Source organism: Muntiacus reevesi, chromosome 22 (genome assembly GCF_963930625.1).
Source record: "Muntiacus reevesi chromosome 22, mMunRee1.1, whole genome shotgun sequence".
Lineage (NCBI taxonomy): Eukaryota > Metazoa > Chordata > Mammalia > Artiodactyla > Cervidae > Muntiacus > Muntiacus reevesi.
The window spans coordinates 42,048,715-42,074,994 of NC_089270.1; the positions used below are offsets into that span (position 1 = coordinate 42,048,715).

General features: G+C 37.3%; 2 protein-coding genes across 2 annotated transcripts in view; one reads left to right on the top strand and one right to left on the bottom strand.

Moving 5' to 3' along the window:
• The window catches only part of IGFBP7 (insulin like growth factor binding protein 7), a 76,194-nt gene extending 69,810 nt beyond the window's left edge, over positions 1-6,384 (top strand). The window contains exons 3-5 of the mRNA XM_065914677.1: positions 3,924-4,040; positions 4,683-4,809; positions 6,111-6,384. Of these exons, the coding sequence (XP_065770749.1) occupies positions 3,924-4,040; positions 4,683-4,809; positions 6,111-6,130 (264 nt within the window). The 3' untranslated portion in view covers positions 6,131-6,384. The remainder of the gene's footprint in view (positions 1-3,923; positions 4,041-4,682; positions 4,810-6,110) is intronic.
• POLR2B (RNA polymerase II subunit B) overlaps positions 6,292-26,280 on the bottom strand; it is a 44,629-nt gene continuing 24,640 nt past the window's right edge. Inside the window, exons 15-26 of the mRNA XM_065914674.1 lie at positions 23,129-23,283; positions 21,823-22,021; positions 21,356-21,524; positions 14,869-14,965; positions 13,600-13,694; positions 12,353-12,603; positions 12,183-12,272; positions 11,619-11,726; positions 10,631-10,744; positions 10,063-10,223; positions 7,062-7,257; positions 6,292-6,543 (exon numbers count right to left, since the gene is read on the bottom strand). Coding sequence (XP_065770746.1) covers positions 6,454-6,543; positions 7,062-7,257; positions 10,063-10,223; positions 10,631-10,744; positions 11,619-11,726; positions 12,183-12,272; positions 12,353-12,603; positions 13,600-13,694; positions 14,869-14,965; positions 21,356-21,524; positions 21,823-22,021; positions 23,129-23,283 — 1,725 coding nt within the window. The 3' untranslated portion in view covers positions 6,292-6,453. The remainder of the gene's footprint in view (positions 6,544-7,061; positions 7,258-10,062; positions 10,224-10,630; positions 10,745-11,618; positions 11,727-12,182; positions 12,273-12,352; positions 12,604-13,599; positions 13,695-14,868; positions 14,966-21,355; positions 21,525-21,822; positions 22,022-23,128; positions 23,284-26,280) is intronic.

Below are 26,280 nucleotides of genomic sequence, written 5' to 3' on the forward strand. Positions count from 1 at the left end.
CAGGAGTGGGACTGCTGAATCATAAATTAAAATTCTAGTTCTCTGAGGAAACTGCACACTGTTTTCCCTAGTGGCTGCACCAACTAACATTCTTACCAATGATGTAGGAGGGTTCCCTTGTCTCCACATCCTCATTGGTTATTTGTAGTTTTTAATGATGGCCACTCTGATTGGTGTGAGGTGATACCTACCATTGTAGTTTTGATTCCCGTGTCTCTACTAATTAGTGACATTGAGTATCTTTTCATGTGCCTATTACCATTTGTATTTCTTTGGAGAAATGTCTATTTAGGTCTTACCACGGTTCGATTGAATTGGGGTTTTTTTTGTTGTTATTAAGTTGTATGAGCTGTTTGTATATATTTTGTGTATGGTGAGAGGGTATATTCTAAATTCATTGATTTACGTGTGGCTATCCAGCTTTCCCAATATCACTTGTTGAGGAGGCTGTTTTTCACATTGTGTATTTTTGCCTCCTGTGTCAAATACTAACCAACCACAGGTGTGTGGGTTTATTTCTGTGCTCTATCTGTTCCATTGACCCATGTCTGTCTGTGTCAATATCTGTAGCTGTGCAGTGTTGTCTGAAGCCTTGGAGGCTTATGCCTCCTGCTTTGCTTTTTCTTCAAGACTGCTTTGACAATTCTGGGTCTTTTATGGTTCCATATAAATTGAGGATTACTTGTTCTAGTTCTGTGAAAAATAGGTAATTTTTCTGTATCATGGGTAATTTAATAGGGATTGCATTCAATCTGTAGATTGCTTTGGGTAGTATGGCCATTTTCACAATATTAATTCCTCCAGTCCAAGAACATGAGTGAGTGAGTGAGTGAAAGTTGTTCAGTCGTGTCCGACTCTTTTCCACTTCATGGACTATGTAGCCCGCCAGGCTCCTCTGTCCATGGAGTTCTCCAGGCAAGAATACTGGCATGGGTAACCATTCCCTTCTCCAGGGGATCTTCCCATGTCCTTGAATCATGTTCAGTTTTCTTTATTAATGTTTTACAGTTCTCAGAATATGTCTTTCACATCCTTGCCCAGGTTCGTTTCTAAGTGTTTTATTTTGGGGGATGCAATTTTGAAAGGTTTTTTTTTTTTTTTTTGCATTCCCTTTCAGTATTTCATTGTTAATGTCAAGAAACGTAACTGATTTCTGTATGTTATTCTTGTATCCTGCTGAATTCATTTATCAGTGCTAGTAGTTTTATGGAATTGTTAGGGGTTTCTATATACAGAATCATGCCATCTGAATATAATGACAATTTTACCTCTTCCCTTCCACTTGGATTATCTTTTCTTTCTCTTGTCTGATTGCTGTGGTGTCAGATTACTTTCTAAATTCATTGTAACAGTTCACCCTCCCCACCAGCAATATATGGGTGTCATTTCCTTGCATACTCATCAGCACTGAATATTACCCCTTTTTAGTTTTTGTTAATGATGAGTAGAAGTATCATTATTGCTTTTATTTCCTTGACTACATTGAAAATATTTTCATATTTAGATTTTCTATGAATTACCTGTTTGTAGCCTTTACTCATTTTTCCATGGGGTCGATTCTTATTATCATTTTGTGGTTTTTTGCACATTCAGGGCAGTGACCCTTTGTCATGTATTACAGATTTTTTTCCTAGACAACCATTTTGTCTTTTGTTTACAGTGGCTGTGGGGCTGAAAATTTTAATAGTTACAGATTCTATTTCATCTTAAAGTTCTGAAACTTCACCAGAAAGGCACAGCAAATATGTTCTAAGCTGCATAAAAGATCCCTGAAATTCAGCGAATGCTTGAAGCTTATCAACCTGTAGGAATCAGACTAATGCATCATTCCGCAGTCATTGGCAGCTTTTTCTTAGTTATTGCTCGCTGCAGCTGAAATACAACTGGAGAGGGCTGAGGTGACTATCTGGGTCTCTCCCATCTGGGTCTCCCCCTAGTTGAGTCTGTGGTGAGCAGTGACTTCTAGGCGGTTTTTTCTGCTGTACAAACCTCCAGTCCATGGCACATATGTAGAACTTCTGTCAGCCCAGCCTGCATCTTTTTCTCAAACTGAAAATGTATTTATCAACAAGTTCCCCTTATGTAAGTAATGCAGTAAAGGAGTTTGCTGTAAAAAAAATTTTCCGTGTAAAAATTCTTTGTACTTCTTCTGTGTTTTCTACATGGTATAAAACTTTTACAGTCTGTTAACTAAATATGAGTTTTGTTGAATATAGGTATTCATTTTACAATCAAGTACTTAAAAGTTTCTTGGTACAGAGTGAGTCATTAATTGGCAGAGAACGTTGTTTCCTGAGAGCTACATGAGCTGAGGACAAACAGCTCAGTTGCCAAGATTCACTATCTGATGCAGTAGTGTTTTTCTGTTTTTGGTCACATACAAAATCCTTAAAGAATTCTGAATATCAAGACCAGAGACATATTACTTTAACCACTGAATCAAATTAATACTTAAAGTCATTATTTAAAACCATTTTTAAGTAACTGCTTCAGAATCTGCACTAGTGTAAACCATTTCTGCCAGCTACCTCGGGAAGGGAAGGGAAGAAGAGGCCTACTAAATGTATTTACCTTTATAAAATTCATTTGAGGAAACTACTCAGATACCTAGTTTTCTCTAATAGTGGCAAAATGGGGACTTTCAGGGGGAAAAAAGCAAACAGGTGAAAACCAGCCACTCCAGATCAGTAACGCCTAGGGTTTTTTTTTTTATAGAGTAGGAGTTAGCCTAGATTCCACATGGTTTGCAGAGTGCCAATCCCGCTGTTATGAAGCAGAAAATAAAAGGGTGGTTTTGATGCTGAGACAAGTTTAGTAACTGTGTGGTGGCAGTGGGCTCACAAGTAAGAGAAGCAAATCTGATGTAAAGTGTCAAAAAAAAGTAGGTACTGTGGTCTAACTCAAGATTTGCTTAATTATAAGAGGAAAGGAAAACTACCTATTTGAGAATGTAAATCCATCTTTCTAATTACAAAGGTTAATAACAATAAACATCAACCTAATTCTTAAAGATGGCCTGGGATGGAAATAAACATTGCCTCATGTATTCTTTGATATATATTTTTAAACCTATCGTTATCACAAGCCTTAAAATATTTATATTCTGTGTCTCAACAATTCTGCTTCTAGAAATTTATGCTAAATGTATATGTATGGAGAGGTTATGGGCAAATTTTATTGTTTTGTGAATCTTTATATATTTTCCAAAGTTTCTATGATGACCAGATACTAAGTTTGCCTTTTTAAAAAATGAGGGGAGGAAAGTAGAAGTATTCACTAGTGGCCTCAAGCCAAGGAAACTGAGTTTTTTCTTCCTCTTTCTGAATCTCATCATGACATGCACAGGTATATGCAGCAAGTTTTGTTGTAAGAGAACAATGACAGCTTGTACTTGACAGGCATTTTTGCTCTCAGGCCTTTTAGTAAATCATTTGATTAACAAACCCTTAGCCCTCCGAACAGAGTAATGGTATCGGCTTTGGACTCGTTATTTTCTATTGATGAGGCTGTTAGGGAAGAGCTGCAGGAGTTGCGCTTTTACACAAGGTCCCAAGTGTCAGACCTAAGACGGCGACTGTTTGTCAAAATGGCATATGGCAAACAAGGCCCAACGCTGACAAGCAGAATTTACAAGGGTTTGAGTGAATGATGGCAGCCAGTGGCAGGAAAGTACGAGTTCATATTCCCCAAGCATGCAAAAAAATACATTAATTTTAAGTATACAAGCTTAGAGGAAGGAATAAAAGAGAATGTATATTCTATGTAAGTATGGAGGAGAGAGTAATATGGAAACTGCTAGGTTTAATCCAGTTAGAAATTCTGATGTATACCCTGTGCAATTCTAGAAATACTGGCCACTTCCAAGTTAATGATTCAGTGCTGAGAACTCAGACTGTTCCCCCACCTCCCTGCTTTTTTTGCAGGTAAAAAGGGGTCACTATGGAGTTCAAAGAACAGAACTCTTGCCTGGCGACCGAGACAATCTGGCCATTCAGACCCGGGGAGGTCCAGAGAAGCATGAAGTCACTGGCTGGGTGCTGGTGAGTACCAAGCTGACAAGTGCTTCACCCTTAGAATTAAGACACAGCAATCCTGCTGGAGGTGCCAGTCCTGCCAGGCTCGAAGCACTCGCCTGCGCCTCCACATCTCTTTAGAACAGTCTTAGCACAGAGCAGCTTTCTCTTTCAGAGGAAACAGACAAAAAACAACCAGCTGGAGTTTATTAGGATGTTTTGGAAACGACCAAATAAATGAGAACCAATTTTTGCCCCCCAGGAGTTCAAAGCAAAAGGGAACTAAATGACCCAAGCCTTAATCAGTTATTACTTTATTTTACTTGATCTTTGATAGCCATGGACATGCAAGGCTAGTGTCCCTAGTTCTTAGATCACATACCCTACACCAGGGTCTCCCTCAAACAAGGATATGTGCACCTATCCTGTTTTTAACCTATGCAGTGTGATCTAAAGTTGTCCATGGCTTTTTCTCATAGTAGGAGTCCTCCTGGCAGAGCATTTGATAGCTACATAATTACTCCTAGCACAGGACTAGTACTATTTCTAGCAGCATCTTTGCCATGAACCCCCTTGGTCATGTTAGGAAACTTATGAAATGACTTAATTGAGGCCACTGGAAAAAGATGACCACCACAGAGAAACTGAAGATCTTTTTTTCTTTCACAGGTATCTCCTCTTAGTAAGGAAGACGCCGGAGAATATGAGTGCCATGCATCCAACTCCCAAGGACAGGCTTCAGCATCAGCAAAAATTACAGTGGTTGATGCCTTACATGAAATACCAGTGAAAAAAGGTAGCTAATAAATCTCATAAGCATTTAAAAATGACTAGTGCTTTTGTTTGGGCTTCCCTATGGCTCAGGCAGTAAAAAATCTGCCTGCAATGTGGGAGACCTGGGTTTGATCCCTGGGTTGGGAAGATCCCCTGGAGAAGGGAATGGCAACCCATTCCAGTACTCTTGCCTGGAGAATCTCATGGGCAGAGGAGCCTGGTGGGCTACAGTCTATGGGGTCGCAAAAGAGTCAGATACGACTGAGCGATTAACATTTGCTTCCTTAGTGCTTCTGTTTAATAAAGCACAAAAACAAGTATAAAAGTATCAGACAGCTCTTAATGAAATTCTGTTGATGTTAGGAATCCACAAGGAAATGGCATTAAGTATGTAATCAAAATTTAGAGTGCATGGCTCCAAAACAACATTCAGTGGTTGATGGAATGCTATTATTATGACTTAGGTGCTTTCACTTTATCTTACATGTAAGAGTCAAAACTCAAACCTGATTAGAATGGTTTATATTTTCCATAACTTTCTATCTATCTTCACCGCATTTTCCTTGATGTTGTGACTATTAGATTTCCGTTTAAAAGGAAGTGATTTGTAGACAATTGTGGTCCTTCACTTTGAGCTTTTATAAGAAAAAACCTGAAAGAGTATATTGGCAGGTATTCAATTCTATTCTGCCTCTATCCACTTCACTGTCAATGAGAGTCATGCTACTTTCCATTTATATAGTATGCTAGACTGATGTCTGAACTGGTTTTTTCTTAAGCCAAAAATAAAAACAAAATTTATTGTGAGCATTTGTAAAAACCATTCCACTGTGTGGACCACTCAGCTGTGGTATCAAAGGAAGAAATATGAAGTAAAGATGTGTTTGGTCAGATTCTTTTCAGCCAAGATATGTAAAGCCAAGTGATGGAACAGACAGCAGTAGCTCAGAGGCATCAGCTCTGCCACTGATTATTCCACTTTCAATTCTGAATAAGAACTGGAAGACAAAGGAAAGTTCCTTAGTCTCTCTCTAGCTTATCTTGCTCATCTATGAAATGTGCTTCTCCCAGTTCTATAATAAGGTCCCTCTCCTACAGATGGACCAGTACAACAAAATCACCTTCCACATCTATAAATCATATACAGATAGTTCAAATGCAAAGAGCACTCCCACCATCCACCATTATCAATTTATCCTCACACATTCTTTATCCCCACATTTTAACATCTTTATTTATTTGGAAACACTACACTACCTCAAAATTAGAAAATCAAACCATATCCATATGTGTAACTAACTTTTATCTTTTTTTTTTAAACAGGTGAAGGTGCTGAGCTGTAAACCTGCAGAATGTATTAGTCTGCATAGCTAAAAGTAGTCATCAGTAACTACAGCCCCCTGTTCTTGCCTAGTAACCAGTTTCTTTTCATCCAGTCCACTAACACTTTAGCTATATTCACTGATTTTACACAGTGAAATACAAAATTAAGATAACACACCAAGACTATCTACAAAAATTTATTGTCTATTTACAGAAGAAAAGCATGCATATCATTAAACAAAACAAATAAAGTGTGTTTTCTCACAGCACAGTACATTTTTGTTTAAAAAAAATTTTTTTAAGCTGTATCATAGAAACAAGACACAAAGATGTTTTAAAAGAGCTAAACACTCATCATTCGAGGTGCAATGCTCATCGACATGAGCTCCTGAAACAGCAGTTTGCACGCGTAAGGCATTCGAACCAAAGAAATCTGGGGAAGGAGAAAAAAGAGGCAATTAGCAAAGCTGTACTGAAATAACCCCACTTCCCTACCCCCCGGAAAAGCCACAGACTTGGTACTAGAGGCGATGAACAAATGAGTGGGCTGCTAACACTCATCCTATCACCTTGGCCTATGGTGGCTCTTTCTCCTAACAGGCTTTGGTATTTTACCCTTTCTGTCAGACTTAATTTATATTCACCCTTCTCAATGAAAAGTTTAAAAAAAAAACAAAAAAAAAACCTCATTGTTTAAAATTCCTTGTACAAGACCTTATTATTTCCAAAAGATGAACAACTTAGAGAAACTGCCATGCTAAAACTTAAACTAGTTTTTAGAAAAACAGAACTGATATCTTTTTCTTCATTTAAAACCAGGAATCTTATAGAAAAATGGTACCACAATTGTGAAAACACCAATCTGTTCACCACACTAAATCTGCCTGGATGATAAGGCAAACATGGTCATGTCCTGAATAGACAATAACTGCCAGGAATGTCTGTACATACCTGGGTTTTATTTCGGCAGCCCCTGCATTCATATGTGTGGGTTCTGGTGTTAGCAATTGCCATTATTCCACAAAGATTGCAAACATGAACCTGATACGGATCTGATGCCTCAAACAATCTTTCCCTTAAAAACTGGGCTGCTCCATGGGCAATCTGACAGTCTCGTTCCATTTCTCCAAAACGCAAGCCACCATCACTATTACGGGAAAAAACAACATGCTATTTTGTACTGATTTTCTGTTATCAATATCATTTTTGACTAATGACAAGCATAAAAAGTAACATTAGTAAAGAATGAGAACTAGACTCCAATTTTTCTATTCTTGTATCCTGTCAACATGGTTAGGAGGCTAAGAAGTCTACCAACTATTTGATGTACACTAGAAGGTCCCCAAACAGAGTAAACACATTAGTTTCTTAAGTATAGCATATAATTTTTTAAATAAAATACAATGACATACAGAATAAAATCTTGTAAGATTATCATTTAACTTATTTGAATTCATCTGTATGCTAAAAATTTAATAATAAAAGTTAATCTAAAGTAGCTTCTCCATGAATGAGACTCCCAAGCAATCAAACCTGAAACAATAAATGCACATTGGAACAAGTAATGGAAAGAACAGGTGAATCAGTTACAGGTTTCCCCAGCTTAGTAAGTGAAATGAAATGCATTGTTCTGCTGGCCAGGCAAGTAGATGGTGATGGCTTCCTTACTATTCTATGTAAAAGATAAAGAATGGTTTCATGGGAATATATATATACACACACACAAATATATATATACATAAAATACATATGACTAAAGAGCTTCTAATGATATTACCAAAAACAAAACACTTGGTCAGCTTTAGAGGATACTAAGTAACCTACTCATCATTTTGAAAACTGGTAAATAAAAGGAAAGAATCAAGCATTTATCATGTCTTTTACTATATGAACTATGTCAGCAGGTAACCGGATGATGAAACAAAATTTCTCTCTATGAAACTGTCCCAGCCAATAAATGAAGGAATGATAAAGTTAGAATCTCATCAGTCTGCAATCCCTATTTAATTAAAGGTTTTAGGTAATGAACATTAATGATCATTAATAGCTACTAAAGTCACAAAAGAGAAACAACCAGATATGGAAAGTATACAATTTTGAATACTGCCTTTTAAGTGTTACTATTAAAGAACACAAACCCTTCACCTCATCAAGGCTCTAGATCCAATTAGCTATTTACAAGAAATAGGCATACACAGCCCAGGAGTGCAATCAACAAAAATCCAAACTGTGAGAGGGAATTCCCTGGCAGTCCAGTGGTTAGGGCTTGGTGCTTTCATTGCTGGCACCCAGGTTCAAACTCTGGTTGGAGAACTAAGATCCCACAATTCAAAAAATCCAGTCTGTGAGAAACCCTCCATGACAAACAATCCAACAAATAAAGTGCAAGGAAAAAAAGTTGAAGGGTAACCCATAGATTAAGGAAAACAACTTGAGATGTATCAATCAACTGCAAAGCATGGGCCTTATTTGTATCCTAATTGAAACCAACAAACATTTTTTAAAAACTATGCAACTGTCAAGGAAATCTAAACACTAGATATTTAATAATATTAAGGAGGTACTGTGATTGCTTTTATAACTTTCCTATCTTTTAAAGCAGGAGTTCTGAGAGTGTGGTCTGTGGACTCTGGAGGGTGAAATCTGTTTTTACAGTAATACTAATGACATTTGCTTCTTTCACTGTGTTGACATTTGCACTGACAGTTGCAAAAGTAACGGAACAAACTCCTGGCACCTGAACACATCAGGTGAGCAGAACCATACTTTACTAGCAATCATATTCTCCAGTGTATCTGAAGGGTGAGAAAACCAGTTTTATATAAACAATGTCATTAATGAAGCAGTTTTAAAAAATGATTAGTTTTATTCAACTTTGACCCCTGAGTACCTAGTTTTAACTCTGATAAAATGAGTTCTCATAAGGCACTTTAGTTGTATACTAAAGATGGTGGTCTTGAAGGAAAGTGCTTGCACAATTCTGAACTAGTCACTTTTATCATGGAATATCTTTTATACTTGAAAAAACAGCTGACACCAATTATGTTAATTTGCCAACATTAGCACCAACTATGTTAATTCAGCCTTAAGATATTTGGCAGACATTTTTTTCACTCAAGGAAAACAATTTTAAATATTTGTTGTAAATTATTAAAAATTGAGTTTTCAATCAAAAAGGAGAATTTTAGAAAAAGAAAACCTCTATCCAACACTCTGAGCTTGATAACTTCCCAATACTTAAAAACTTTCTGATGACATGGTGGTGATATTCACAAATGTGAAATTTCTTTTGGTATAATGAAATGTGACAACATGTAAAAATCTACACAACTCAATGAAAATATTTTCCAAATAACCAATTACGAGACTACGAAACTATGTAAGTATAAAAGATACAAAGTACAAGACAGGCCAATGGATTTCAATATAAAAGATTCACTTAAGTGGTTCCAGATTCTACATCACAACTAACCTTTCAGAAAGGACAACCTGTCCCTCTATGCAGCATCAAAAAAAAATCCATAGTCACCTGAAAATTACTAAAATATTCTTCCCTTCCAACCATAACTATGTGTGAGGTCACATAGTTAATTATAAAAAATAAAATCCTGCAATGGATTAAATGCAGAAGCAAACACAAGAATCAAGAATCTAGCTATCTTCTCATGAACCAGTTCATTAAGAAGATTTGCAAAAAGATAAACCAATGTCACTTATCACTAAATTTATCTGGAAAATATTTTTCACTTAAAATGTTATTCATGTTAATGTATAATGGATTTGTTACTATTATTTTTTAAACCATAAATATTTTAAACCTTTCTCAGTTTTAATTTCTAACATGATAAATATCAAAAGATACCAGCTCCCACACAAAAGCCTTTTGGGATCCTGTAATCAAGAAATAGGAGAACCATGCTTTTATATAAGATCAATGATGCAGCTCTCTTACCGAGATCTACCCTCCATCGGCTGTCTATTAAGAATCTGGATAGGACCCCGAGCACGAGAATGAATCTTATCATCCACCATATGCTTCAAACGCTGGTAATAAGTGGGGCCAATAAAAATCTGTGATGTGATTTTTCGACCAGTGAATCCATTGTATAAGACCTGAAACAAGCAGATTTTGAAGTACAGACTTAAAATTATTAAACAAGTTCAAAGAATATATGTACATATACTATACATTCCATTTCTATACAAATGAAAACAGACTAAAATAATCTACGCTATAAAAGGAGTAATTACCTTGGGGTTGGGGTATGAAGGTAGTGACTGGAAAGGGACACAAGAGAGCATCAGGCAGAAAAGGATTCTGATCATTTTCTTTTCAAGATCTGGGTGCCAGTCACACCTTTCACTTTGTGAAAATTTATCAACCTGAACATTTATGGTTTATGTATATATTTGAAGTATGCGGTATACTTCAATGAAAGATTTGTTTTTTTAAGAATGAAATAACACATGTGCAAAAAAAGAGTATACTTAACAAATTACCAATGTAAAAGCAAACATACCTCATTTCCTCTGAGATGGTAGCCATAATCAGACAAAAGATTAGAAATCTTCTGCACATTAACAGCATCATTGAATGGCGTGGCATCACCAATTTCACCCTTGTTAGCTGATACCTTTAAAAAGAACAGCAGTGTTTGGTTGCTTCTGTCTCTCTTTAGAAGTCTATGTTAATACAAATATAGTCAGGTTAAAAAAAAACCTTTCTAAGAAAGGGAAGGTTGGGGTCATGGAATTGAGGTCACCATAAGGAGCATTCCAGCTCACTTCTACTCCTGGCTTCTGGATATCTTTGAATATGTCCTGTTAACACTGTCACTGACTCACCTACTTTGGTTTTGCAAGAATTGAATTAAAATTGTGCAAGAGTGCAAAAAAAAGGGAAGATTTTGAACGTAAGATTACAAATTAACTTAAATATCTGTTATAGAAAGCTATAACATCATAAGGTGCATTTTATTAGCATCTTACATAAAATGGAACAAACTACCTATTAAGCCTTCAAATAGGAAGCTCTCTGTGAGACCACATACAAAAAGAATGTGACTCTTAATACTTCCTATGACTTAAGGAAGATGACATTTTAATCCTTAAAACCAAGTCATCCATGTGTTAAGCTGTAGCTACTCCACCTTAATAAGATCCTTAAAAACAGAAAACCTCCACTGAAAGACACATGCACAGCTAATATCACAGTTATAAAACCATTAGTGTCACAATGAACTAACCATCACTTATAAGGAAGAACCAATCAAAAGAATAACCATACACTCAAAGACTGTATATAGTAAATTTTGCAAGAATTTTTAGTCGTAACTTTGCAAATTTTTGCAAAAAGACAGACAGACATAATCAAACCAATTTAAAAGCAGGAAAGTAAGTGTCACACTGGCTTTTTCCACAGTACCCTGGCTCAGAAAGACAGAAATCACCTAACACTTTGGAAGAAACATCAATTTGAGACCTATATCTGTAAAGAAAATCTCTTACCTTCCCTTGAAGACATTCAATCAAGTGACCAATGGTCATACGAGAGGGGATGGCATGGGGATTTATGATGATATCGGGGGTGATACCTTCACAGGTGAAAGGCATATCCTATAAAGGAATTTTTTAAAAGACACTTTAAAAACTTAAATCTCTTAGCTACAGAACTAGAACTAACTCCCCTTCATCTGAATTCTTCTATGTCCTAAACTCTGTTCAACATAGTATGCATGCTAAATTGCTTCAGTCATGTCTGACTCTTTGCAACTCTATGGACTATTGCCTGCCAGGCGCCTCTGTCCATGGGACTCTCTAAGCAAGAATACTACAGTGGGTTGCCATGCCCTCCTCCGGGGGATCTTCCCAATCCGGGATCGAACCTGCAGCTCTTATGTCTCCTGCACTGTCCACTAGCGCCTGGGAAGCCCTCAACATAGATATTCACCTACTTGTTCAGCACTACAATTAAAAGTAAAGCCTTTAACTGCCTCTGGGCTCTTAAGTTAAAGCACATTTTAATAAAATGATCAATAAAACTGTGAGTCAGAGGTGATGAAAGATACCTACCTCCTGTCTATACTGAATACCACAAGTACCCTTTTGACCATGTCGACTAGCAAATTTGTCTCCAATCTGTGGAATTCTAACAGAGCGTACCTGAATTCACAAAAAAATAAGTTAGTTAGGTCATTCTGGTTTACTTTCTACAAACAACAATATGACAAAGCTACACTTACCCTTATTTTACAAAACTTATACCCTTCCTGGTTGAGCGTCACCATGACCTGATCCACGATGCCCGTCTCACTGGTCCTGAGGAACGTGCTGCAGTCTCTCTTTGTATAGCGTCTGTTAGTGCCCTCCAATTCATCTTCATTCTCAGGCAAGGTGACTGTTTTGCCTATAATAACGTCATCTCCTGAGACACGGACTCCAGGAGCTATCAAACCATCATCATCCAGCTTGTCATAAATAGCATGTCTCATACCTGAGGAGAAAGAGAATTTTCTGAAATGTAATACCATAAAGAAAAGTATTTAAAATGTCACATAATCCCTCTCTCAAAAAGATTAAAAAGCAAATATATACATCAGTTTTAACCAGAGAGAAGTTCATAGGAATGTCTAACACATGTTACTGTAACATGCCCTTATTCCAAACATTACAAACGATTCTGAACTTTAAAAAAAAGCATTGGACTGAGTACTGGAAAATCAAGATTCTCCATTTGCTAAGTGACTTTGAAAAAATGTGTTGCCATCTTTTGCTCCCTATATTACATGAGAAAGAGTTATCTATGTCCTCTATACAAAATCTCCCACAGAAAACTTGAATCTAAACTGTAACCTTAACTCCATGGAAAATCAGTTCACTACTACATAGAAGCACCCACAGGAAACGGGAATACAACAACAATTTACTTCATGCAATACTATTAGAAGCCAAAACTGTAGCAGATATTCCCTGGGACCATCCCATTCATCCCAAAAGCTGTATACAGCTTATAAATGTCTATAAAAATAGTAACTAGAAAATAAATGTGAGGTTTTCAGAAGAAACAAAGCTGTAGACATTCTCTCATTATTTATCTGCTAAATATATACATATACTGTGGCCAGACAAACACTACAGTCACATCAGAATGTGAAGAGGGGAGGAAGTTCCCGTGCAAATACATAAACTAAGGGAAAGGGCATGGTACAAATGAGAACGAGGCTGGGTGTGTCCCATGCAATTACATGGCCTCTCTACTTTCCTAAATCCCTTCCTCAATGCAGGACCTAGCAGAATAGAAGAACTATAGCAAGCCCACTCCAGGTGTAAAGACTTCTGGCAAATATATCTATTTCCTTAAATATAAGCTCTAAGAATGACAAGCAAACATACTCCCACACTGCAAAAAGGAGGGTGGGAAGACAAAACCCAGAAAAACTAATCAGGAGTTAACTTTGAATTCCATAATTTCACTGTCAGTATCACTTACCCTGGCAAGTTTCACGTGTAGGCTTCTCAAAAACTTCTTCTTGATCAAAGCCTTTCTTAGATTCCTGTTCTTTGTATGATCGATAGAAAACAGACCTAAAAATACATGGTTCTAAAGTGAACTTTATTTTCCTTTAATAATACAACTGAGAACATACCAATAATTTTTACTTAGTTGATATCTGGTAATTTTAACCATAGCAATTAAACTATGAATCTAAGACAGGAGTTAACTGTATAAAGGGTCAAACTTAAGTCCTAAGAGCTATTACACAGGTCACCCATGTAACATTTGATCCTTAACACAGCTTGAACTGTGTGAACAGGAAAACTAAGTCCAACCCTTGACCTAAAATAAGAACCCCTCCCATAACAACCCTCATAGATGGTCACCCAGGATCTGCCCCAGTATTTCTAGTGAGAAATTTATGATATTAAGCTATAATGTCCACCTCTGGTCTAATATCCTCTGACAACTATACAGAAAAAAATCTATCCTCTCTTCTAAATTCTCAGTTTTTTAACCAATTTTCACATGCCATGGATTTGTGATTAATGTTTGACAATAATCAAACTGAATAACAGAAAATAAGGCTGAAAAAGAAAGCATACTATAATTTTAACAGTAGTTAATTTAAGGGCCCTAAAACTCTTAGGTTTATCTTTATTCCTTCTTTAGATACTTCTATATTATCTAAATGCAAATATTTATTGGCATTAAAAGGTGGGGGGGGGGGTGGCACTAAAATATTAGTGCCTGAAAAAATAAGAAAAAAAAAGTAATAAAATAAAATATTAGTGCCTGAAAATACTCAGATACAAGCAGCAACGTCTTTAGCTGCTCAGGACCATCAGTCGAGCCTTCCACGTTCTGGAGTAGGACACTGATTTCACCACTTTAACCTCCATACAGGCAACGATACAACAACCTGTGTCTGACAGGTATCCACAAAGTTTTATGAATGGAGACAGATTCCCTATCTTAACAGAAAAATTTCTCTGCTGTCAGATCAAAATTTCTTCTTGCCTGACATTCAAAACCACCAAAAACTTTGGACACACACAAGTCACACCTTTTTTTCTTTCTGGCTGGACCACATGATACGTGGGACCTTAGTTCCCCAAGCAGGGGAACCATGCCCCCTGCACTGGAGGCACCCTGGACCACCAGGGACATTTCCACACCTGTTTTTAAAACACTTTTTAAAAAAATTAAAATATTAGTATTTCCACGATATCTGTATTTTGGAAACTGTTATAAATAGCTGACCTGAAAAAGCCTCGGTCCACAGCTGAACGATTCATGATAACAGAGTCTTCTTGATTATATCCAGTGTATGATGCAATGGCTACAATTGAGTTGATACCTGTAGTATATTCAATAGCAAACATTAAAGCATCACAAGAGAAACAAAGAAAAATCACCTCTTTCTTTTAAACCTATCTTATTTAACTATATTTACTGCAAATATTTTCACCATGGTAACTGTCAAAGTCTACTCCTCATGGAAAAGCAATCTGTGAGAAAGCTACTCTGATGGTTAAATGTTTAATATGAGCAAATCCCAATAGTAGTCACTCCCAATGTATCCACTTTCTAGTCAGTGATTATATACCTGTAACCGCATATTTATAAAGTCCCTCCCCCAACCAGGTTTCATGATTCTCACTACAACCCTGTGCCATAAACAAGGCAATATTATTATTTGCATTATTAGAAAGATCTAACAAAATAAAACTTATCCATGATGTCAAAGGTAATAAGCAACAGAGTCGAGTCCCAGCTCTTGTCTCCTGACAAGTCTGACCCGGCGCCGCCCTGCTCCTCTCTCTGCAGCCTGCTCTGCACCTAGAGCCTCTCCTTACACTACAAAGAAAAGGGGTAGCATCTTTCTACCTCCATTTTACTTAGGTGCTACTGCCAAAACTACTTCTGATGAGACCTTAAGACTTAAAATATCAAGTACTGACAAACAAAACTGATAAACCTTTAGCCACTCTCATCAAGAAAAAAAAGGTGAGGGTACAAATCAAAAATTAGATATGAAAACAGACGAGCTACAGCTGACACCACACAAACACAAGGAGTCAGAAGAGATTACTGCAAGTGACTATACACCAATAAAACGAACAACCTAGAAGAAATGGACAAATTCTTAGAAAAAGACTGAACCAGGGAGAACTAGAAGATATGAGCAGACAAATCACAAGTACTAAAATTGAAGCTGTGATTTTAAAATTTCCAACAGACAAAAGAGTAGGACCAGATGGCTACAGAGGTGAAGTCTATCAAACATTTAGAGAAGAATTAAGACCTATCCTCCTGAAACTATTCCAAAAAGCTGCAGAGGACAGAACACTGCTAAACTCATTCTATGAGACCATCATGACCCTGATATCAAAACCAGAGAAAGATACCAAAAAAGAAAAATTACAGGCCAGTATGCCTGTATGAACACAGACACAAACACAGTACGAATACAGACAAAAAAATCCTCAACAAGATATCAGCAAACTAAAAACAAAAACAAGAGTTACCACATAAGCCAGCAATTCCACTCCTGGGCATACATCCAGAAAAGATGAAAATGCGACTTCAAAAAGATACATGCACCCCAATGTTCACAACTGCACTATTTATAGTAGCTAAGGTATGGAAGCAACCTAAGTGTCCATCAACATGGTCAAGCTGTATAACGCAGAGAAAGCACATAGAGATGCAGGATCCTCAAGGTAGGGGGGATCTGAAGATAGATGACAATTTGCAGAAATCCCAGGGTCTTGGGAGATGTGATGTGCTCCTACTGCTATAGAAGCCAGCAGCAGGACTTACGTGACGTTTACGATCCATGGAATGGGCAGGACATCCCTGGCACATCCTCACGACATACGTGCTCCCTACGGCCCTCCCTCCTTCCAGGTGACACAGCCGGTAGGTGCTAAACGGTCTTGGCCCTTGCAGGGCCTTCCTCCTCTGCTGTGACAACCCCTGACAGCCCACACACGCTATATCCACTACATCCCAGGAAGCAACTCCCTCCATCCTACAACCTTCATCCAAGGTATGCAGGCAAGTCTGAAAGATCAGCTAAATTTAGCTAAAAACAGTAAACTTCTGAATTTTATCTCTAATACTTTCTTCTTAGCTTAAAAGCCCCAAATCAAAAAACAGTGTAGTGAAGAGAAAAGAGAACAAAAAAGGAAAATGGGGGAAAGACCTATTTCTGGTCTTAAAAAAAAAAAAAAAAGCCAGAGTCTGCATTCTGGGTTTACAAAATAAGTTGTACAACTTCGGGCAAATAACCTTTCTGATCCTGTCTCCACATTTGTAAAACAAAGGGGATACAACCACCACTATTACTAATCAGCTAACATTTATTTCTCCTTTATTAAGTGCTAGGCACAAAGCCTTGAGTTTTAAGTGGATGTAACCATTTAATCATCACAAAAGCTTTGAGGCAGTTTGTAGATGAAAAAACATCACAAAGCTTTTATGATGCTTAGAAATAATATGTGTAAAGTACCTTGGATGGTATTTCACAAACTGCTCAAAAAATATCAGTAATTTTTAAAACATTATCTGTTATCTCAAAGACTATCAACATGTGAAACCTAGGATTACAATTCATCTGTCGGTCAGGCTCAAACCCTTTCAGTGACTCTGTCCCCACCCACTTCAAACCTCAGCTCAGCACTAAGGAAGCTCTAAGTACCCTGACCCACTTTAAATCAAGGTGAACTTCTGTCACAAGGATCTTTGTGCCTAGAAGATACCATCCAAGGTAACAGTACCATATAGAAATAGGAATGACACTAATCAAAAGATCACTTAAGATAACCCAATCTGCCCCTTCCCCTTAAGGAGATCAGAATTTGGTCAATGCAGCTGGCATATTAGGCAGGGACAGAGCTAACTGTTTAGCCAGGAGGGTCAGGAGACTGGTTACGTCAACAGACGTAGCAAATAACTCAACAGAGTGGGGACAATGGGAGCCAGGTTTCTGTCAGAGAATGGAGTTCTAAAATAAACATTACAGTGCTGTACTGGGAGATACGGTATAAACTCACAGTTCTTTAGTATATATAGATATAAAAATAGAAGTGAGAGAAGTATATGCACACACATATTTTCCTAGCTCTGGCAGCTGAGAGGACCTAGAAATGATTACATTCTAATACCAAGGACTAAGCCCAGCACCCAGATTTTGGTTTCCACACACTATCCTTCACTGAAAGAAGAAACGCTCAAGTCCAAGTTTAGGGGAAGAAAAGCACAAGATGAGACAAAAGGTAAGGAAGTGCTTAAAGAATGATGAGGACCTAACAGAGTCATCTTGAAGATGCTCTCACTGGAAAATCTGGGACAATTTCAGCATCAAAAAGGAAAGAATGATAAAATTAGAAGATCACTATTTGGAAACACACACAGTAAACTAATGGCTGAAAGTGAGATAAGAAATGGGATATTTACATCCTCTCAAAGTATCTTCTAACAGAGACTTACTACTTACTTAATAAGATTGCTGGAAGAAATATCAACAACCTCAGATATGCAGATGACACCACCCTTATGGCAGAAAGCAAAAAGAAACTAAAGAGCCTCTTGATGAAAGTGAAAGAGAGAGTGAAAAAGTTGGCTTAAAACTCAACATTCAGAAAACTAAGATCATGGCAACCGGTCCCATCACTTCATGGCAAATAGATGGGGAAACAATGACAGACTTTGTTTTTTTTGGGGGAACTCCAAAATCACTGCAGATGGTGACTGCAGTCATGAAATTAAAAGGCACTTGCTCCTTGGAAGAAAAGCTATAACCAACCTAGACAGCATATTAAAAAGCAAAGACATTACTTTGCCAACACAGGTTCGTCTAGTCAAAGCTATGGTTTTTCCAATAGTCATGTATGGATGTGAGAGATGGACCATAAAGAAAGTTGAGCACTTAAAGAACCGATGCTTCTGAACTGTGGTGCTGGAGAAGACTCTTGAGAATACCTTGGACTGCAAGGAGATCCAACCAGTCCATCCTAAAGGAGATCAGTCCTGAATATTCATTGGAAGGACTGATGCTGAAGCTGAAACTCCAATACTTGGGCCACCTGATGCAAAGAACTGACTCACTGGAAAAGACCCTGATGCTGGGAAAAATTGAAGGCAGGAGAAGGGGACGACAGAGGATGAGATGGTTGGACAGCATCACCAACTCGATGGACATGGGTTTGAGCAAGCTCCAGGAGTTCATGATGGACAGGGAAGCCTGGCATGCTGCAGTCCATGGGGTCACAGAGTCGGACATGACTGAGTGACTGAACAGAACTGGGCAAATACACAATACTAATAATTAATAAAATGTGGAGAAGCCTGACAGTCACTATCTTAATTACATGATAAAATTAGAATCACTAACAATGGGACATAGACACAGCATATGCCTCCTGACACGATGCCCTGAGACTGAAGCACCACTTCTGTTAGCCCTGACAAGAATTCATCTGAATATAAACCACAGGAAACAACAGTCCAACTGAAATTGAGTCCAATGTATAAAGTAACTTGACTGGACTCTTCACAAATGTGAAGGTCGTAAGAGACAAGGAAAGACCAAAGAACTGCTTCAGACTAAAGAGACAGGCAGAACCCTGGATCAGACCCCAGGCCCATAAAGGACACTATGAGGACCTCTGGCAAAATCTGCACTGGGGGACTGCTGATTAGATGGGGACCAGTGTTGACCCCCTGATGGTGACAGATGTACTGCGAAGCACGTCTTTGTTTTTAGAAAATATACACTGAGAAACTAGAGTGATGGGGCTTCCATGCCTGCAACTTACTTTCAAACGGTTTAGGAAGAAAAAGAAAGGGAAAGAACAATGCAAGTGTGGTAACATGTGAACCCGGAGGTCTAGATGGACAGTATACACGAGTTCTTATTAACAGTCTTGCAACTCTTCTGCAAGCTTTAAATTATCTCAAAATAAAGTTTTTAAATAGCTAACAAGATTAAGGCATGACGCAGTAACAAAACTGAAAGGCGTGTGGTCCCTACCAGCCATGCCCTCACCACTTTTTATCAGTGCCAAAGGAACATTTTATTTCAAATTCAATCCTCCACCAATATTTCTTTTCTTCTCTAGCCATAAAGAAAGTATCATCTAAATGCGGAAGAAAACACTGCACTGCAAACACAGACCAAAGATAAGGGCACACTGCAGACAAAGTAACAGATTTTGTTTTTCTAGTTTCTTTTTCTAGACAAGAGTAACCCCTTGTGGAGGACTCTGAAAATAAATCATTCTAAACTGTGAGACTCTGCTATCAAAATGCTAGATCCCATATTACAGTAAATGATTTAAAGCCATTTACAAGGTACACTTTACTAAATAATGTTTAGTCAAAGCCAAAATTCTGCTAATAATATGGTAAGATGACAACTGTGCAGAAGAACCATGCTGTCTCCTTTATATTCAACTCTCTTATACTCTTCAGATTTCTCTACACTATTTCAAGAGACTGTTGTTCTGAAATCTCTTCCTGGAAATTCCAGGGTTTTCTCCTTATCAGATCCATCTCAAATCTCTTCTCCTGACTTCTTTTCCCAAAGTTCTGGCTGTCTCTGATTTTATTCTCACTCTGAATTTTCCCTGAGCAATTTCACAATCATCTATAATTATCATTAACATATCAAAAACTTCACAGCTCTTGATTTGACATTTCTTCTAACTATATTTGCAACTCACTGTTGGAAGATCATTCCTGAGATGTTGTGGCGGCAACTCAAAACCAACATGTCAAAAACTGAACTTGTTTTATCTTACCTCTAAAACCTCTTCTTTCAACCTAAAGAGAGTGGATGTATGTGTAACTGCCTTACTGTGCTGTAGAGCAGAATTTAACACAATACTGTACACCAACTATACTACAATAAAAATTAATTTTAAAAACAAAGCCTCTTCTTTCTCCTAACATGCTCCCAATATTATTAAGAGTCTCTCTCTCTGCCAGATCACCCAAGCCAAGAAGACCAACAATATTTCCAATTCCTTTCTTCCCGCTCTTCATAATTTCACATTCAATCAGTAATCAAGTCCTATCAAATGTATTCCAACAGGTGTTTCAACCCCTTATACTTTTTCACTTCTTAGTAAGAACTGTACCAATTCTCACTTAGACCACTGCAAGAACCTCTAAGTTATCTCCCTACTTAATACCATATCTGACTCTATTTTTTAGGTGGTAGCCAGAATGACATTCAAAATAAACTTCCAATTGTATTACTTCCTTGTTCAAAAAGGCTAGACATTTTCATTCTCAAAATAAAATCCAACCCGCTGTCTCCATCTCATGAGATCAGGTATCACTCCCATGCATTTCCATTCCAGCCATACTAAACTGACATATGTAGTGACAGCTGCCTTCATGCATCCAGGCCCTAGTTCAAACCATCTCTCAAATTCAATTACCCTTTCATCAACTTTACTCTAGGTGAAAATGCTACCTCCCCCGTGAAATGGGCACTAGACTCCCATAGAAATCAGTCATTTCTTTCACTCTGTGCTTCCAAAGGAATCTATATCTCCATTGTAACACTTTCCACACATTTACCTTTTATTTAATTGTGCTCATATTTTCCTGCCACATTGTAAATTCTATGAGAACAGAGACTGTGTCATATGCATTTTATTAATCCTTCAAAGCACCCACAAAAATGCCTTAACCAGGGCAGATCTTACAAAATGTAGAGCAAAACTGAACATACCTGCTGGCAGCTCTCTAAATCGCAGATATTCCATAGACCGTGTAGTCACAAGTGGTTTTTGAGGATAATACAGAACATGGGCCAAGGTATCCATACGAACATGAAAGTTGGTGATATAAACCCCCATAGCCTGCTTACCCATAGCAGACTGGTATGTGTTTCTAGGGGACTAAAAGTAGAAATGAAAAGTAGAATCAATGAAAATTTATTTACTTCTAAATAAATCGACAGACTCTACAGGGTACTTCATAAATCAAAAATATGGTTGGTAAAATTTCTACTTTTTCTGGAATAAGGCAATTACGGCTCTTAAGAGTCAAACATAAGAATAAGCATATTAAATGCTGTAATCCATAGTCTTTACACTACAAGGCTTTTCTTTCAGAAAAAACTATAGACTGATTTCTAATTTTTATTCTACTTCCCCCCCAATTCCTCACAGAGCATAGTTAAAAACTGGTACCAACCTGGTTATGATCAGGAAAAGGAATAATAGAGGCACAGACACCAAGAATCATTGATGGATGAATTTCACAGTGTGTATATGTGGAACAATAAGCTACTTCTTTCTCCTGTAAATCGTCTGGGGTCATTGCAAGCATCACTGTTTCTTCTTCAAGAGTATCAATATATTCTACCACCCCACTGGCCACAAGATCCTGCCAACTAAAAAGGAAGAATTCATTTAATTTCCTTACCTCCTCAACTATCTTAGTTAACTAGGCTCCCTACTTAATATGCAGTATTCCTGTATCTGTATGTACTCATATAGGAAGAGTCCTAAAATATGTATATTACTGTTAACAGTGGGGAAAAAAAAAGTTACTGAAAAATACACATAAAGTATGGCTCTGTAACTATTAGTTTGCTTTTATCTGCTCTGATCTAAAGAACCTACTTGTGAGGCTAGAGGGTCAGTATATAAAAACAAAGAATAAGGTCTGGAAGAACATATACCCGAATTGGTAACAGAACTTACTTTCGAAAAGGAAGGTGTGAACTAGAGGCTTTTATACATTTTATTACACCTATTTTTTGAAATTTTTTTTTACAACAAAACTATATACATTCATATATCACTAATAATAAAAGTAAAAGATTCTTCTTATTAAATTTATTATTTTGTTCATATGTTATATATTATTTCATCACATAGGTTATTTCTTTTTCTTTGGCCACACCACATGGCATGTGGGATTCCAGGTCCCTGGGGATCAAACCTGAGTCCCCTCCGAGCAGTGGAAGCTCAGAGTCCTATGTAGGTCATTTTTTATTAGTAGAGATAGTCTTTACCATGTCACAAAGACTTTTATTCTTAAATAAGACCATACAAGTCTCTTGAAAGAAAGTGTTAAGTCATTCAGTCGTATGTAACTGATAACGACCCCTTGACTGTAGCCCGCCAGACTCCTCTGTCCATGGAATTCTCCAGGCAAGAATACTGCAGTGGGTAGCCATTCCCTTCTCCAGGGGATCTTCCCAACCCAGGACTAAACCTGGTCTCCTGAATTGCAGGCAGATTCTTTACCATCTGAGCACCAGGGAAGCCCCAAGTCTCTTACTTAAGAAAAATTAAGAAAAACAAATGTAACAGCTTGTGAGTACAGAGTTTCTTTTTTTGTTTTATGAGTCAAAGAAAATATTCTGGAATTAGATAGTGGCAATGGTTGTACAATCTTGTGACTATACTAAAAAACACTCAATGACACACTTTAAAATGTTTTATGTCATGTTAATTATATCTCATTTTTTCCCCTAACTGCATGTTCTTACCTGTAATTGTTATATTCTCTCTCTTTCAATTGATCAATGTGTCTCTTCTTCAAAAGCAGCTTTTGTTTTTCCACAATTAGAAGTGGTCTACAAATACGGCCTGCATCTGTATAGATCCGAATCTCCCTCTCTCGAATATCTCTGATCATAGAAACCTATACATAAGAAGACAAAACAGTCTCATGAACTTATATTTTCTCTGTATCATTAAGGCTGAGATAAAATAACATTAATAAATTATCAGATAAAACTAACAGATCTTAGTTGATCATTGTTCAGTATGCTAAAAACCTAGGTATAATTTAAAATTAGCCTTGATAATTATAGAGCTGAACAACATCTAGTAGTAATGTCATGCAAAATAAAATATGAAGAAAATGTATTTTGGATATCAAAACACTAATATGTGACAATTTCTTATTTTTGTCTCTGATAATTACATATACTTCAATGTGTAACCTTTCAATATCCAGCCCTGTGTCACTGCTTCAGTCAAGCTTTCCCAGTTGTAGGCCTGACTGCTCATGATAGTCTATCAGCAAATGGTTTACAATCTAGATGCCTAACACAGCAGTCACTAGCCACAGGTCACAACTAAGCACTTGAAATGTGGCCACTCTAAAAGGAGATATGCTGTGAGTATAAACTACTCACTGAATTTCAATGATAAAATTTATCACTAATAATTTTCCAAGGATTATATGTTGAATTTGTACTATTTTTGATGTATTAAGCTAAACAAAACACATTTATTTTCATCTATTTCTTTTTTTCTTTTCTTTTTTTCTGCCACACAATGTGGCTCGTGGGATCTTAGCTCCCCGACCAGGGGATGAACTCATACCCTCTGCAGTGAAAGCACATAGATGGACCACCAGGAAATACCCTTTTTTTTTTCCTTTAATTTTTTTAACATGACTACTAGAAAAATTTAATTGTCTGTGTAACTTACATTGTATTTCTACCGGATAGTGCTAGAAAATATATTCCTGGAAAATATCAAAAATATTTTGGAAAAATTTACAATAAAGAACATAATATTAAAAGCACTACAGAATTTGAAGTGCCAATATCAAGAAGTAACAAATAAAAATTTCCATTGAATATTCTAGATCTAATATATAATCTTAAAAGTCAACTAAAAAATGAATTGCTAATGAGCTGGGAAATGGAAAAGTAGACAGGTATTTCTACATAAAAGTACTTTCAAAAAGTGAAATCACAACTGGATACTTTTCTTAAAGAAAAGATTGGGTAGGGAATTCCCTGTTGGTCTGCGCTTTCACTGCTGGGGCCCAGGTTCAAAACCTGGTGGGGGAACTAAGACCCCACAAGCCATGTGACATAGCCATGGAAAAAAAAAGATTGGGTTTATTTAAAGAAAAAGTTTGGATTATTCAGTTTTAAAACAACAGTAAATCATTAAAGCTTAATCAAAAAACACTAAGTTCTCCCAAAGTGTAAAGAGTCAAAAGCCAAGAAAGAAAAAATGTCCCACATTCTTAGGCCCACTTCCTATCCTTAGAAAAAATCTGAGATGAAACTGTGTGTGAGCAAAAACACCATGAACAGCATTCTCAAATGCTTTCCTTGAATCCTTAAGAGAATTCCTAATAGAATATAAAATATTATATTACAATAACAGAAAATAGCTCTTTTGTCTTTACAGAAAGACATAACTGAGCTGTGTCTCCTCAAAGGCCAAACAAAATCTTGTATTCCAAAGGAAACAGGTGTTCTCGAGAGACTACAGACAGGAAAGCCTAACAGGTCCAACACAAAGGTAAAGTCAGAAATGGATAAGATGAGAACCTCTGGTTATCAGAAAACATAAAGGAAAAGAAAAAGAAAAAGTACTAGACTCCTAAAAATATATACAATTCTCCTACTAAGAGGCTCCCAACAACATTCTCCAACAGGAGATTAAGCAGCCCAGTTCAAGGACACAGGGCCCATTTATAGTTTCAACACTCACTCACTGTCAGACACTACATACCAGGCACCACACTCAGAGCTGAAAATACAAAGTCATATTAAGACACATTCGTTGCCTCTGAGAAGTTAACAGTATAGTGAGAGAAGCAGGCACATAAATCAATAGTTACTATCTGGTATATGCATTCTGTCAGAACTCATTCAAGGAAAATATGCTATATATAGTCACAGAGATAGGTCTAAATCAGGGGCTCAGTGAAGAGCCCAACAGACCAAACCTGCCCTTGTCTGCCATCTATTTTTAAAAAAATAAAGTCATACTGATTTGTGTACTGTCTATGGCTGCTTTTCACTACAACAGCAGAGCTGAATACACAACAGACACTTAAGGCGAACGAAGACTGAAATATTTAATATCTGGTCCTTTAAAGAAAATGTTTGCCAACCTCTGATCTAAATCAAACTGGGGGCTCAGGTAAAGTATCCTGAAGAAGACAAGAGTTAATACTAGTGAGTTTTGCAGAATAAGTGAGATTTAGCTAAAAATAAGTAAAACCCCCTTCTCCCTATTACCCGTTTCTGAGGAGGCATGGGTGACAGGGAGCACAGCATTCCAGGTTGAGGGAAAGGGCCCATGGAAAGGTAAAGAGGCCTAAACAGCAGGAAGAACTTAATTTTATCCTGGAGAACACAGCAGCAAACCTCAGCAGAAACAAGCGGCATTAACAAAATTCTCAATCATAAAAAAGACAATGCCAGTTCTTGGGCTTTCTCTTATCTCTGCCCACTGCCCTCAAGTGAAGCAAGCTGCTCCTGACTTCAAGCTCTTGAATACCCCTGGCTCAACACCCAGAGTCTGCCTGCTAGAGGAAGGCTTGGAGCAGCCAAACCTGATTCTCTGCTATGCTAGGTAGACAGGTGGCCAGCTTAAGTGTGTTAGCTTCTCTTCAAATCCACTTTCACCCAGCAAGACCCAAAGGTGCAGATTTGGGGAAATTAAAAAAAGCCTGAGTCCAGCCCTCAACGTATTATACTGAAAGCAAAAGCCATATTTTGGGGAGGAATAAAGTTCATTTGGCATTTTGATGATTAAAAAAAAAAAATCCTATACCCAGAGCACGTCAACATCCACCTAAACATAAAAGAATCTAATAGAGGTGTACCACATTTCAAGAATCAATCTCTGGATTCCAACAAAAGAGGTTATCAGAGATGAC